General features: G+C 49.2%; 2 protein-coding genes across 7 annotated transcripts in view; one reads left to right on the forward strand and one right to left on the reverse strand.

Moving 5' to 3' along the window:
* The window catches only part of LOC147049926 (methylated-DNA--protein-cysteine methyltransferase-like), a 168,417-nt gene that overhangs the window by 99,783 nt on the left and 53,459 nt on the right, over nt 1-15,175 (forward strand). The window lies entirely within an intron of this gene.
* Nucleotides 1-15,175, reverse strand: part of LOC147049927 (transcription factor COE3) — a 71,659-nt gene that overhangs the window by 5,669 nt on the left and 50,815 nt on the right. For 3 of the 5 annotated variants that reach the window (XM_085923027.1, XM_085923024.1, XM_085923029.1), the window contains exons 9-11: nt 13,626-13,759; nt 13,431-13,557; nt 3,518-3,606 (exon numbers count right to left, since the gene is read on the reverse strand). In XM_085923027.1, coding sequence (XP_085779153.1) covers nt 3,518-3,606; nt 13,431-13,557; nt 13,626-13,759 — 350 coding nt within the window. The remainder of the gene's footprint in view (nt 1-3,517; nt 3,607-13,430; nt 13,558-13,625; nt 13,760-15,175) is intronic. The other 2 variants (XM_085923028.1, XM_085923025.1) reach the window with 1 other exon arrangement.

Below are 15,175 nucleotides of genomic sequence, written 5' to 3' on the forward strand. Positions count from 1 at the left end.
TTAATAATTACCAATAATCTATTCTATCATATTTCAAGCTCTCCGACACGGCTCTCAATTTTAAGCAACAATTAAAGCAATTAAAAAGCCTCTCGTAGGCGAGCCGTGTTTCATTCCCTGTAAAACGTCCTCTCGCTCCTTGTCCATATGGCACTTTTGCGGCGGTGACATAAGGACAGCTTGGGAGGAGGAAATAAAAAAAAATGTAGCAGGAGGAGGAGGAGAGCAAACGATATTGCCTCTCATCCTTAATCTGTCGTTTACCGCGCGGCGTCTTAACTAACCGAGCCGACCGGCGGGGCTACGCTTAAGTGGCGGCCCGGTCATATCCGAGGATGATGAGAAGCGCCGCACCCAATCAAGGAGCAAGTTTGTTGTCTTCCCGACGAGACGCCTTCATGCGGATCGGCTCACGCTGTGAATACGATTAGCGGCGAATAGTGTTCTGGGGGCATTTCCATGTAAATCTGAATGCTACTCCAGAATAAGTGTAATTGGCTTTCATGTCATGGAGACATATCAGAACACGCCATGGTAAATTGAAACAATTAAAGGCCTCAAATGATTCCTTTTGTTCGCCGACAAACGCGTGACCGATTTTGCGCCGTTCGCCGCCTCGCTTTGCATAAAAGGTCTCGTGTTCGACAACTGTTTCAACGAGGGGAGCCGCTCGCTCGCTCTCGCTGGCTGGCTGGCTGGCTGGCGTGACAGATCACCCGAGATTTAGACGCCGCTTTCGGCGGGGAAGTCGTAACAAATGACGCCTTGTCATAAAACAAGCGGGAAAGTGGGGGGTCTCGCCCAACCGGGCCCAATGTGATTCTTGGAGCGCTAGATTAACACGGATGTTGTATTTATATGATGGCAGTTAATAAAAGAGGGCCTAGGTTATGTAGCTGCGAGTGCTAATGCCATTATAAAAGTGTAAGGCAATTACTCTGTTAGCTCTAGCCCGAGGTAATGAATGCATTTAGAAGCATGGGGCCATTAGATGAAGGTACTTCAAAGAGCACAGGAAGAGAGATTCATTTAAATACATGGGTAATTGCTTGACATGAGCACATTTGTAATATTTTCTCCTGGCGGATTACGCCGGCAATCGGAAAAGAATGGGCTTATGCTCATTTTGGGGGGGGAAAGTAAAGAAGCCAAAGCAATCAGCTTAATAATAAAACAATATTGAGTTTCCACTTTTAATTTCATAATGAATCTAATTTGTTACAGAAGAGAGAAATTGAGTGTGATATAATGTGATATCCAGTCTATTTGTCCATTACTGCCAGAGGGCACAAAATGGTATTATAAATTGTCTTTTTTATATTATGAACAGAAAATTGTTTTATAACAAGATCTTAAGAACGGGGAGAAGGGGGGGGGGGGGGTGAATTCCAAAGTCTCTCTTCACTTAACGCAATGCCCGCAAACCAATCTCCTTTCTCATCACTTGACTGCTCACACTTATTACTTTCATATTCACCCTGGACTTTGCATTGAATTTTTATATCTGCACTCCTCCCACAGGGTCAGACTGTCATCTACGATGTTGTCTTAGAATTACGAGGTAAACTTCAATCAGAGGCAGCCGCCCCCCCTCCCACCACCACCACTCTCCCTCCCTCCATGTTTTTTTTTTTTTTTTCTCTGTGTAGCAACAATATTAGCGTGCATCCCTCGCTATCCATGAGCACTCCCATATTGGCTTTCTGTCTCCTTACAATTACCACGTGTCTTACTGGTCCCAGGGAGAAGGCTGGTGGAAATCAATAGCGCAGTAATATTATCAACTGGAGGGTGAAGTCATGGGCGGGGCGGGGCGGCGAGTGGGCCGGGTGTCGATTTGCCTTTCTGCTAATGCACGCCCTGCGTCCTCCAGCTTTATCTCCTTTTTATAGAGTCCCCCCCCCCCCTCCTCCTTAGCTCACCTGCACCCGGTAATGGCCGCTCTCTATATGCCGTTTCTGTTCTCATCGGGAACGTACACGCCGGCGCCCCGCGGCCGCCGCCGGCTCTTTTATTGGGAATGTGCTTTTTGACCCTCAGCGCTGACCCCGGGATGGCAAGCTTAACAATGACGAATCACTCGGCGGGATCATTTACATGCCCCCTGAACCCCATATTTGGGTCCATTAGAGAGCAAATCAAATATTTATGTTGTTTATTGGAAGTGCAGGGTTTCATCTCACTCTGTGATTGTTTCATGCAAAGGCTGGCAGAGCGGGGGGCTATATTAAGTATACACGCGCCCAGGAAACTAATCTCGGGTCCGGTGTCAAGAGCTGTCTCACTGCCAACAACACTTTGTATTCATGGAAAGAAGTCTGCTTTCTCCGTAATAAAGCTGTGTTTAACAATGCGCCTGTCTTTTTTTTTTTTGGCTGCAAAGACACTGTGACTTTATAGAATCGAAATAGTGCAGCCGCATTGACCGGGAATGGCCGCCGTGTTGGAGAAAGTGGATATTAAAGGTGCTTTAGCTTATGGTCGGGGTTTACTAGCTAAAATTAGAGTCACATTTCATGTCAAGGTGTTGCGTCCCGTCTCCGCCGGGGACCGGGGTCTAATTGAAACACTTCATATAGGCGAGCGAGGGCTAGCCGCCATGCTCGACTTCTCGGCGGCGCCTCGGTCAAAAACGTCTCGAACCACCGCGCGGTCGGTGGGGGTCGTTATTAAATTGGCCGTTGGACGTTAATGATATTGCTGTGTTGCATGCTGGGATTGAATAGATAAGGTCTTCAAAGGTTTGACGCTCTTATTAAAATCTCTGAGGTGGCCGCCGCTACTTTGAATAGACTAATCAGTCATATTATTACACTTGACACATCTGGAACGTCAGTCACCCAAATGGTTACCGACCGGCATGGTAGCAATTAGTGACAGCTCAGAGATAGATTTTTATCAATAGGAAATGGAAGGAGCGAGAGAATCAAAGACGAGGAAGGAGGGGGGGGGGGAAAAAGTATCAAAGAGTTTCTTCTCAGCGGGAGAACGATCTTCCCTCCGTCGATAGCGCGATCCGTTTGTGCGAGAGCGTCGGCGAACTCGACGCGGCTTTCAACCGCTTCGCTCGGGTTCAAAAGAAAACAATAAGAAAGCCGCGGCGTAATAACACGCGGTCTTTGTCTATTAGCGGCGCTAAGACGAGGGGGTTTACGGCACAGGGTTCTGTAAACAAAAGATTAAACCAAATCGAGCTGCAGAAAATGAAAGGAAAACATGAGCGGGGTAATGAGGGCGCAGACGTCGTTTCTGACCAGATTACCATCTCCACAGACTACTGGAGAGGAAAAGGCCTGATTGAGCTATTTTACCGCACAGAGAGTTTACGCCTCTCTCCTCGCACTAAACCAACGCAATTACCGCGCTGGCTAGTGGCTAAGCCACATATGCGAGGCAAAGCTGTTCCGTCTAAAGCACCGCGTGTCCTCGCTAATGTTGCTTTGTTTTCAATCTCCCGTTCGCCGCAGCAAAGTTCTCGTAAAGCGGTTTTGGTTTTACGGGGAGTCGGCGGACTGACCTTGGGTAACCTTTCGGGGTCGCCGGGGTGTCTGGGGATGACCTTCTGCAGCCTCTGGAAACCGTAGTCGATGGTGGGCTCGTTGAGGGCTGCGCGAGAGAGGAGATGAGCGTTAGCGGCGGGCCCGTTATGCGTTTTTTTTTTTTTTTTTGCAGAGACAGGAAGAAAGTAATTGAGCAATCTGTTAGCGTTTACAGTACAAAAGTCATTTCGGAATGGCTAATTTCGACAAAACCTCAGGGGCGTCAATTCGGTTCATGAAAAGAGAAGAAGAAGAAAAAAAAAGCTGCGGTGTCTTCGTGGGTGGCGAAGGAAAATGACACAAGTGTTATTCCATTAACAGCCGTGATGACCTACTTTTTTTTTTTTTTAATCTACTGTAGAATATTGACTCCAACTAAACTACACGGCGCGTCTCTTTTAATCTAACAGAGCTTTAATAATCTGTGAAAGGCTGTCCACACATTGATCTAGTGTAAGCCGCTGTCATCTCACACATGGCCACCGACTGTACCGCAACAGAGCGTCCGTGAAATACGGCGGCGGATCCCACGGATCCATCAATCTTCCCCACCCCTCAAATAGTAATCTGGAGCGCCGGGCATATTGGGCGATGAATCAGGGGCACAAAGTAAATGAATCATAACCAAGACTTTGGTGAGAGCGGAATCGCTTTATGTCTGACAGTCTTAATGGGTAATTGAAGGCTTCCTCACAGCGCCGCCTGGTTCTAAACAATCATGTGTACACTACCAGGCAGGATCGGGGGGGGGGGGGGGGGGGGGGTCAATCGGGGGGAGAGAGGCGAGCGGTGCAAAAAGGGGGAAGGAATGACTTAATAGAGAACATCACTTCTCAATGTAGATATCATTTTCAGCAGAGTAAGTCGGGCGAGCAAGGCGCTTCATAAATCAATGACTTTCTATGGAGACTAATAAGAAGTGTCTGCCTCTATTCATTGTTCAGCCTCTAATTTGGCCCATCACTCATTACTCAGCGTGTCATTTCGACATTGACGCCGCACACCTCGCTGAAATTGCTGCCGCGGAAAAAAGGCAAAGCACGCCAAATGCGTTCAACAGCTCCGGCTTCCTTTTGTCGCCCCGCCCCCCCCAATTTAAATACACAACACCGTACCTTTGCGCTCCAGAAACCCGGCTACAGTAATTGCCAGCTCGAGCGTGATCAAATGCAGCAATTATGTGTTCAAGCATAGCCGATGCGATGCGGGGGGGGAGCTAATCGATAGCGAGGAACTAGCGTAGCGACGCGAGTACAGTCGTACTCATTTTCTCAGCTCACCTGAGTAACGTACACTGCTGGAAATCTAATTTGGCAGCTCATCATGCGTACCCAAAGCGACAAAATGGCCCCCCCCCCCGTCTCAGCCAGTGGACAAACGCCGTCTTCCCCCTTAATAAAGGATTGATTGGTCGTATTGATCGTACATGACAAGGCAGTAGCCGGGAATTTGCAAGCTTTCCTTTGTTATTTCCAAGCTCATTCTTATCGGCGCGTTTGTGCAAGCACGCACGCGCACCTGCCCGTACGCGGCCCCCGCCGGACCCCGCCGCTCAGTGTGATGTAAATTGTGTATGTGTAAAAAGCACTCCATAATCAGGCCATCCATCATCAGAGGCTGTCAGTGGGCGCTCTCGGGGTGATACATCACGCTCTCCTGTCCTCCGCCTCAGCTGGGGCCCGCTCCCAGCCGCCAGGCATGCCGGGAACACGCTCGGAACCACGCGCGGACCTCGGCTCGCCGCCTTTACCGACGATAACCGTGCCCGAACGATATCGGATGTCCTTAAAGAAGGCGTCGAGGCTTAAGCGTGAATGGAAATCCGCGGCGGCGAGCCCGAGTCGGGTCGTCGGCGAGCGGCCGGCCGGCCGCCGAGACGCTCTCTCATCTATCATGGAGATGATCTTTGTAACAACCCCGGCGTAATGAAATTGGTGACACGGAGCGCCATCTGCTATTGATTTCATGCAAATGCTTGTGACAGCTGATGGAGACTTGCATTAGCGCTAAACGGCGCTGTCACTTGATGACTTGACAGTTTTGTAGTCGCCGCATGTACATCGGCGCAGACAGACACAGACAATGTCAATAATCCTGCAAGAGCCGCCGATGATATATACTGAGCACTTAGACGCTGCCGGACGGGGAAATAAATGCCGGAGCTGCACGTTGCTTGCGTCTGTGCCGCAGATTTTTGTCTTCTGTACAAAGATTTTCTTTCACAATGATTGCGGGCTGTACTCGGAATGCCACACACTGTGACAGCATCCTCCTTCCTCACCGAGTCGTCCTCTCGCTTCTTTTGTCTGCCCTTTTCGTCCGGGTTTTGGAATAATTTTGCATGCAGGAACCAATTTATGAATTTTTTGTGTTTGGACTAGGGTGTAATTTTGGGGTGGGTCCAAAATTAAGATTCTTACAAAGTCTTTATAAAGTTAAGGCTTGAATTGTCTTTTAATATTGCACTTAATGCTCAAAACGGACTTAAAAATTTTTTTTATAGTAAAATAAATCTAGCAAAAGCACAAAATGGGTCTCTATGAATATTTACTCCTCCCCGTTGCAATTCCATAAAAGAAAAAAAAATACAACTTCTCATAATTTTACCATATGATTTCATTGACCAAAAGTCTGTTTTCATAATATGGTCAAGGCGAGGCAGGGGGGGGGGGGGGGGGCTATTGCCTCAGCCCATCTTGTCCCACCCCTCCTTCCGGTTACTGTGAGAGCCTTCAATCGCTGCATGGAAACATGAAACCCTCCACAGACATCCCATAAATCCTTCCCTGGGTGGGGAGTCTAGCCAAGCGGAGGGGGGGGGGGGGAGAGAGGATAGAAGGGGGAGCTATGATACGGGTGGTGGTGGATTGTTTAGCGGCGGTTGGGGGGGGGGGGGTGTTTTGCTGGCACGTTCCAGTCACGCCCGCTTCCCGGCCCGCGGCCAATCAATACCACTTTCCTGTTTTAGAGGTGGGTAATTATGAGGTGGAGAGATTGTGTGACCTCTCACCCCTGCTGCATTACTCGGCTGATATTAAGATAAATTGCCTGATTTTGGGTAAACATATGCTGCAATTCAAACTGTCAGCACTGGTTTGCTCAGGGATAATTTGTATTGATCTCCTGGCTTCTTCCCCATTTTGCTTACTGACCTCACGGATAATTAGAGAAAAAGAGACACGGGGAGGTAAGGCAGGACTTGCATTTGAATACTTTGGAAAGCAGATGAAGAGCACAGGAAAGGGGCGGCTTTATGGACGAATAGAATTTTCCTTGCTCATCTTCCGTTCAAATTTTGACAGGTTACACAGGTCTGTTCAATTACGTTTTGTTTTTGTTCCCTCGCTAGTCGAGATGTAATTGTCGAACGGATCTTTTTTTTCCACACTTTAATATCCCGCCACGATTAGATGAGAACACCTCGGTCGAATCGGGCAGATTATTAACAAAGCGACGTTCCCCGTGATTGTGTCTTTGAGGAATGCTGTTTCGTTCAAAAGTTTTCTGACCTTCTGCGAGCTCACGATCAAGTTTCAGAATGTGAAGACGTGGAATGCATGACTCGGTGCGCAGCTGCGACCGTATCGCTTCCAATTTTCAATGCCGCGCAGGCCCACCAGCGCCCGGTGGACGGGCTCCAGTGGAATTCCTCAGACAGGAATGCTCACTTCCCGATCTTGTTTTGATCGGACGTTTCCTCCAAAAAAGAAGAGTCGGCTTTGCCGCTCTCCGGCGCGACATGGCAAAGCGCTGACACGCCGGCGCTCCGTATGGAGTCGAACGGAGCACATGTTTCGACTGACATAAACATGGGGAAATGTTTGAGCAAAGCAGTAAATTTCAGGGAAATTGTTCCTTGTTAAGTCTACGAGCCTGAATGGAAGCTTGCGCCGCGTCCTAGCATTCCTGCCAGCCATTACAGCTTATTACGATAACTCTATCTTTCCAGGAGATAAAAACCTAGCCTTGTTGCCATTTGCCAGCTATTACTTTCGCTAATTATACTTAACTGCTTCGAGCTTATCTCCACTCCTCCTACACCATTGAGCAGTTATTTTTTTTTTTCTCTTTCCCCTTAACACAAATTAGAGGTGGAGTGGGAGTTGGAAAGGGGGAGCCAGATAAACAGCACAGGCAGAAGTTCATTCAAGTGTTATTGCATTTGCGACTCGTCAAACGGCGCGCGCCAAGCCTCGGAGGCACCCGCGCATCTAGTTGGGGAGGATTCGGCCGACTCGGGAGCGGCGTCAGCAAACCCCGGATCGCCTCTCGTCGGCAAAAGCGGCCCGATAGGCTCTCTCGGAAGCCGGGCGTAAGAAGATATGGTTTTTTGGGAACTCGGCGGGAGTCGAGAGAGCAGAAAACACGCATGCAGATGAAAACGGCGTTTGAAAAGGAAAGCAAATTGGAATTCTTCACTGCACACCCACGCAAAGCAAAGCAAACCTCACTGACCATCATCTCCATCCACTGTTGCCAGTTATCATTGAGTGATTCCACCTCCAGCGGGCCTCGAGATGAACAGGAAATTAAAATTTCAAAGATCTGGAGTTAAGATAAATCAATGGAGAGAGATCAATGTTCATTGAAATTTCATGAACTTTGAGCCGATACAGATGGAAATAGCCAGACAGTTACACTCTGCTGCAGATATTGCTCCTGCAACAGATCAAATGTAATTAACACGGTTAAAAGGGGAGCAACGGTGCGGATTGCACACATCCATAATATTCCCGCCGCCTTCATTTCTCTCGCATTATTAGAAAGGGCCAAAGACACCTGTTCAATCCTCTTAAATGACATCTCAAGTACGCGTGCCACCTCTCCGAGGACAACGGCCCCGACTTTGGCACATTACCGGCCAACAGAAATCAAATGGCATCCCTTCACAGCTGATTGCAAGCGCAAATTAATATTGTAAAATGAAGATCAATACATGGACGGGGCGCCGATCGATGGCGGCTAAATTACGACTGCGTTTTCCCCCTCATTCAAGATGAGTTGTGTTTTCCTCCCAAAGTCAATACCGCGCTGCCTCCCTCATTCATTTCTCAATAAACTTGCCGATGAATTTCAATCAAAATGCGGCAATGGAGGGGAGCGGGGAGGGAGGGAGGTGGAGTTCTTTTAAAGCCCTCTGGGTGTGGATCGCTCCGAAAATGGGGCAAGAGGAGGAGGAGGAGGAGGGGAGAGATCCTCGTCTATCAAGACCCCCAGCCTGTCTGTCTTTCCAGCGGCAGGCCACTGACGCCGGGACTTACTGAGGACAATCCATTCTCGGCGCCATTACAAAACACACCTCCAACGACACCGGGGGACAAAAAGTGTGTCCAATTAAAATGAAATCAATGAATACCATCCTTTAGTGTGAGAGAAAACATACAGCCGTGCTTTCATTTTCCTCCCACAATGCATTTCGCACGGAGATGTATTAAAAAGAGGTGGGTGGGTGTGGGGGGGGATACACGGCCAAGTACTTCTTTCAATCAATTTCCTGGAGTCGGATTTCACAGGTCACTTGCTGATAACATGCGGTGGAATAATGCCCACAGTGTTCTTCTCAAAGCCTACCTGACAAGCCGGCTGACAGTGGGGGAGTGCGGCCACGTGTCACGTCAGCCCCCTAATTGGACACGAGGACCTTCCTCTGCGGGACCTTGTCGCGCTCCACGCGAGCTCACAAGGCCTTCAAACGACGGCCGTCTCGCTTGGCAGTCGGAGTCTGCCGCGCTCCCGCCGAGCCGCTGCTAAATACCCCGCTTGTAATGAGACAGGCAGGTATGGCCATTGGATAACACGGCTTGACACATGCTACTAGGCCCGTGCCAAATGGTTACAACCCACTTGGCTGTGGCCATGACTTTTTATAAATGCCTGTTCAGTCCGCTCTCGTGGCAGCAGTTCATCGCCTCCGGTCAACTTTTATAATAATAATATTGTAAATGCAATTAGGCACCCCCACCCCCACAGAGTTGTGTTTACATGTCTTCCTGAATGCCTTTGATTGAGGCATATCTAGGCCCCACCCCGTTTCTTTTGGGCGGCGTCCGATGGGGTTCCGAACCCAACCCATGCAGGACGGGAAATGAAACGGAAACTCCACATCTGATCAGCTGGCTGAATCTGGAAACTTCAAAGTGTCAGCAGGGTGGAGAGGAGTCCTAAGGATCGGCCTGATTTACACAACGGCATCAGATAAAAACCGGAGGACTGTCCGAGACCGCATCGAGTTTCTTAATTGGAGTTGTGCAAAGTATTTTGCTTGTAGCTAGCTCGGAAATACTCCCAAATAAAACCTGTCTCCCAACACTTTAATTACTCGGAGAAAAAAAAAAAAATCGAGACTTCGTCCGTCCTCAATGTCAACGCTCGCCCCAACTTGCTTTACCATCCTTCACCGGCCTGACATTTCCTGATCCCCACCTCTATCGAATGAAGCACACACGACCCCTTTGTCCTTTATGTTGATGAATGACTGCCTCATACCCATTTTGTCAGATTTTGGTGCAGCGGAGTCGATAGCGTCACCTTGACGAGTAAACTTTGTGATCCATCAGCCCTCAAGGCTGTCTGGACTCAACTAAGGCCTGGCAAGAGCAGCTCGCTGCATGGGGGCATCTGCTCCATCCAAAATCCTTCAACCAGTGCGCCCGCCAGCCTGTGAGGTCGAACGAATCGCGCCTCTTATTACCGCCGCTTTACAGTGAGAATGGGAGGAGGGGAAGGAAAGAAAGAAGGAAAAAAAAAAAAAAACACTTGACTTGTACTAATAGCCGGGAAGCCATGCTGGTCACCAAAGGTCTGAAGACGAAGCACCCTGTCAGTGCCCAGCTTGGGAAATTAGCAAATAATGTTCCCTTCCCCCTGACAAATGTGTGACAGCTCGCCTTCGCCAATCATCCTCTCCTAACGTTATGATGCATGTCTGGGATCCCCACTGGAGGATACAGCCCAAGTTTACTGACCCTCAATTTACCCATGACAAATGGGGTCCTGGTAAATGTGCGTTTTCTAGGGCGCGGAAGGGGTTCATTTGAAGCAATCCTGGTTTATATGGATGTCACTGATTAGGATAAATAGAGGCTGAGTGTGTTTGGACCGCTTGCGGAACCATATTACCACCGGCCCGCCTGCAGTCTTGCCCCTGGAGGGGGAGCCTTTCGTGAAAACTTGGCCGTGATAGAAAACCAAAAGCTCTGATGCAATTAGGAGATTAAATTGGATAAGTTGTACAGTCGTGTTTTTATTTATGATGCCCTCGTTGATACAGTGAGGTAACTGCTCCGTAAAAAGGTTACAATGCCGCAAATGAGCTTGAAAATGTTTTTTTAAAGAAAAAAAGGGGAGAAAAGAAAAAAAAAAACTTGATCACACCAGGCTGTTCTCTCTGCGGCGCTTGATAGAGCTTAATAAAATATCGACTGGAGGTACAGCTCGGACTTTCTCCTTTTGATTTTCTCCAACCTTGCTGACAGTCAGTTCTACCGGTCCTGTCCTGACCAATGGATAACCAATACATGGATTAGACAGAGGACACGCTGGCAATCTCCGAAGGGACAACACTTTGTTGGAAGCTAAAAAAGGGATGGCCTGGAAATGAGCCCGCAGGACTTTTCTTTTCAAAACAATCGCAGCTCCTCCAAGATGTCAGAAACCTAGTGAACTTTTTATACCTTTTTGTCTGTTTGTCTCGTTAGCGTTAAAAACGTCCAAGAGGAAATGCCAGCAGGAACATTTGACACTGCGGGGCGCTCTCTTTGGGAGAATGGATTGTGAGTTTTGGAAGTGGTTTCAGGGTAATAACCCGAGTGAGGACGTGCCCCTCCGCTATTTGACTTGACTCGGGGTAATTTGTGGTAATTTCTTTGAATTGGGTGACTTACATTTCCACAATTAGGGAGGCGGCGTGAGAAGAGCCAACTTGGAAACCAAAGCATGAAAAAAGGCACAGATGGGGCCGTAAGACATCTACACCTTCGCTACCCCCCCCCCTCACCATTTTCAAATTCTATCGAGTCTGGACATCGGCGAAGACAAAGAGCCAAAAGCCCATCTGCAGTTTCAATGCGCAAGACTAACAATTAGTGGAGTCGGTTGGGAAAAATCAAGCGGTGTCAATCCTCGTGAGCCGCCCGGCGACAGGAGGAGTTCGAAGAGCTGGACCTGTTCATTGGTGACTTTCTCTTTTAATTCTCTAATCAATTGTACCACCATTGCCTCCAGGGGCAATTGTATCCTTATACTAACTGGAAGTGAGTAAGTACTGAAAAGCAAGAAGAGGAAGAGAAGAAAAGAAAATCAACAAAGATAGAGAAAAGGGGGACACGTTTCCTGGGTAAAACCTGATGGTAATCATCCCAATCCGCTTAGCCTCTGTGACTAATGGGGTCTGTTCTTTAGGGACCTGCCACTTTCACCGGGGCGCTATAGAAGCCATTAATGTCTTAACTTATACACCTTCTCAAGGCTGCGTGGTAACACATGTACACACACACACAAGGACTTCCAGGCAAGCAGGCACTATCGCGGGCACACTGCACTCCTGTTTCATTATCCCGCCGCCTTGTTGGCCTTTGCTCCGCTCCTGCTAGGGAGGTTAAATGCAGGAGAGCTGGGCCAGACTGCACGGTTGGAGGAGAAGGGGACGCATGGCTGAAGAAAGGGGGGGGTCTGGGGAGTAAGAGGAGGGAGGGAAGGGTCTTGATGAGAAACAGCTGCCCCAGGATGGAGGGATCTGGGTGAGGGGGTGGCGGGCCCCCACTTTGCAATTCCGCGCCACTCAAGGCCAGGGCTGCGCTTGAGGCCAGGGGTGGGGTGGGGGGGGAGTATTTTTTTTAGAAAGGGGGGTTCTAGTGAGAGTGCCTTGACGCACCCGTTTCATTCTGTCCATCAGAGCTGCAACAGACAGAGGCTTCCAGGTCAGACAGGCTGTGACCCCCCACAACCTCTGTCTCCTCAGCAATGATGACAGATAAGAGCACCACTTCCTTCTGTTGCCCAAGATAATCACATCCTCTCACTTGTGAGTGGATCACGCTCACCTTTTTCGTGCGCTCGTCTCGTTACGTACGACTTCCACGCCGCTCTCAACCGACCAAACGATTGCATTACCAGTCTCATTTCTTAAACCTGGAATGGCTTATGAAGACTTCTACCAAGGGACCAATAATCATAATTTGGCTCACCCCCCCCCCCCTTTTCCACCTCCAAGAAAAACATTCATTGAGACTCATTTCCTGCATGTGCTCAAATGTTATCATTAAGATTCCCCCCCCTAAAAATTGAACAAAAATGCCTTTGCCTCGACTTCCTCCCCGCAAACAAACAAGCAGCATTGAAAACCTCCTTGGCAGAGGTAACCGGATAGCCACTCAATAAAGTGCAACGAATCCTTGGATCCGCACCTTCATCCTCATCCGCACCAAAATTTAATGGCAGCTTATTTGGCCCATTCCCCAGCCGTCCACAAGGTTTTATGTTAGCTTTAGCGTAATCCTCCTAACTAAGTAACAGCAAAAACATAACCTCCCCGGGTCCCCCCCCCTCTCTCTTCCTTTTGCAAAATCTGCACGATTAGCAAACCCAAAGCTCTATCTGTCCCGTATCAATCCGGCTAAAGACAATTGGCAGAATGAGTCATCCTGACAGCTTGAGTTTAACAGAGCTCGGCAGCGACCTTGTACGACAGAAGGTCAGAGGGGGATCGGGTTGCGCCGCTAGAAGCCCCTCCGTCAAACAGCCTTTCGCTTTTAAAACAGTGCAGATCTTGCACATTTTACATTCAGCCAGGCAAGACCTTGGGTAGTTCATTACCGCCAGGCTGAGGGTTTTCCGTACCCCGGCGAGGGAAGACAAAACGACTAGAAAGAGGAGTGCGAGATTTTGACTCACCAGTGTACACAAATCTCCCAGGGGCACCTTTGCAGAACTGCTTGGACTTGTAGGACAGCGTGACTTCCACCACGCCGGGAATGTGCCGAGGTGGAGTCTGGACGCGGATAGCGTGGGGAGTTATCAGCTGGATCAGAGAGAAGAAATAATCAGCCCCTCCGCAATAACAAGGCGAGAAGGTTTACCACGTCATACCTCACTCCATACGAGCATGGTGCCAAAGACCACCTGTAGGCCGTCGAAAAAGTTGTCCCCTATGATGATGACGGTGGCTCCTCCGGTGGTCCATCCCTCGCTGGGGCTGATTGCCTTGATGCACGGGGTGGCTGCTTATCCAAGACAAAGAGAAGAGCAAATTCAGCACCCGAGCTTCGAGACCGTTCGCCCGTTCCGCACCGACACACACGTATGTCGCCGCGTCAGCTCCGAGTCCGAGCCGAGATGGAGATCGGAGATTGTCCCCCCCCCCCCTTGAGAAGATAGAATGATGGATTTGTCCTTTATGGCAGCAGAATCAAAATCATTTATCAGCGCGGCAGACTGGTGTAGTTAAGCAGACCCTTCAAATGGTTGACTTCACAAAGGCTAAACGCTGGTCTCGCCAGGAAAATGATTTGATGTTGCAAATGATGTGTCAGGGCAAATGTAGCCATCGGAATTGATTAGGCGCGCGCCCGCGCGTACAGTTGAGATTTCAAAGTCGGTGGCACGTCGTAAATTAGTCGAGAGTAGAAGCCGTTAAAGTGGGAATGACAAGCTCAAGCTTTGCCGCTTCACGTTGTTTCATTACCTTTTGTTCTGCATACACGGCGGCGGAGCAGTTTCGGGTTTCATAACGTCGGAGGAGCCGGTGAATTATTCACACCGAGGCTTTTCCTCCCCTACCCTGCCCTTTGTTTTGGTGATCGATTCAATCCATTTCATATTGTTTATTATTACAATGCTTTTCATCTGGCGTGACTCCGGCGACACGGCCGCGCCATACATCAAGCGTCTGAGTTGTTATTATAATCTCATTTGAGTGATCCGGCGCCTCACATCCGCTGTCATTTGATGCATTACCTTAATATGGCGCTCGGCACAACACCGTGTTTACCGCAGAAATAGCATGACAGCTATCCATAAAGCAGCCACATCCGATTTAATCTATTCCCGTCAATATCTTTGAATATACAATGAATTGCCTTCCCCCGATTGCGAGCGACCGGGTTCTTTTTCTTCCCGGGGCTTCTAAACCTCTATTATCCTTTCCTTCCAGTGAGTAAATCACAGTCGGCCCTCCCGGTTGTACGGATGGCCTCCGACAAGACGTCTCCCTTTGTTTGCCTTGCTGTTGGGCCCTTTCAGGTCATGTTTGCCGTCTCTCCCGGCCCATAAAGTGCACGCGCACACACGGGTACTACAGGGAATGTGACTTTAACAGGCGCTGTTGACTTCATGCTAATCACCTCGTACAGATTTTCATTTGTGAAGCCTGGAGGAGTGACATTTGCTTTCCTTAATTGCGAAGCGCGGCGTCTGAAAGAGGAGCGAGCCTCGGCGGGCTCGCCGGGGCCCCCCTCTGAGGGCCTGACCTTCATCAGTGCGGACGATTACAGCAAATAATTCACCCTTCAAAATTACTGTAAACAAATTGACTTTGGGGATGAGAGCAAGCGCGAGGGGTGGGGGCGTGCGGGGGGCTTGTAGGGAAAGGAGGAGGTAGGCGACTGTGACCGTTCGGGGCCAGCTGCAGCCTAAAGCCC

The sequence above is a fragment of the Syngnathus leptorhynchus genome, chromosome 10 (genome assembly GCF_054491065.1).
Source record: "Syngnathus leptorhynchus isolate UIUO chromosome 10, UIUO_Slep, whole genome shotgun sequence".
NCBI lineage: Eukaryota > Metazoa > Chordata > Actinopteri > Syngnathiformes > Syngnathidae > Syngnathus > Syngnathus leptorhynchus.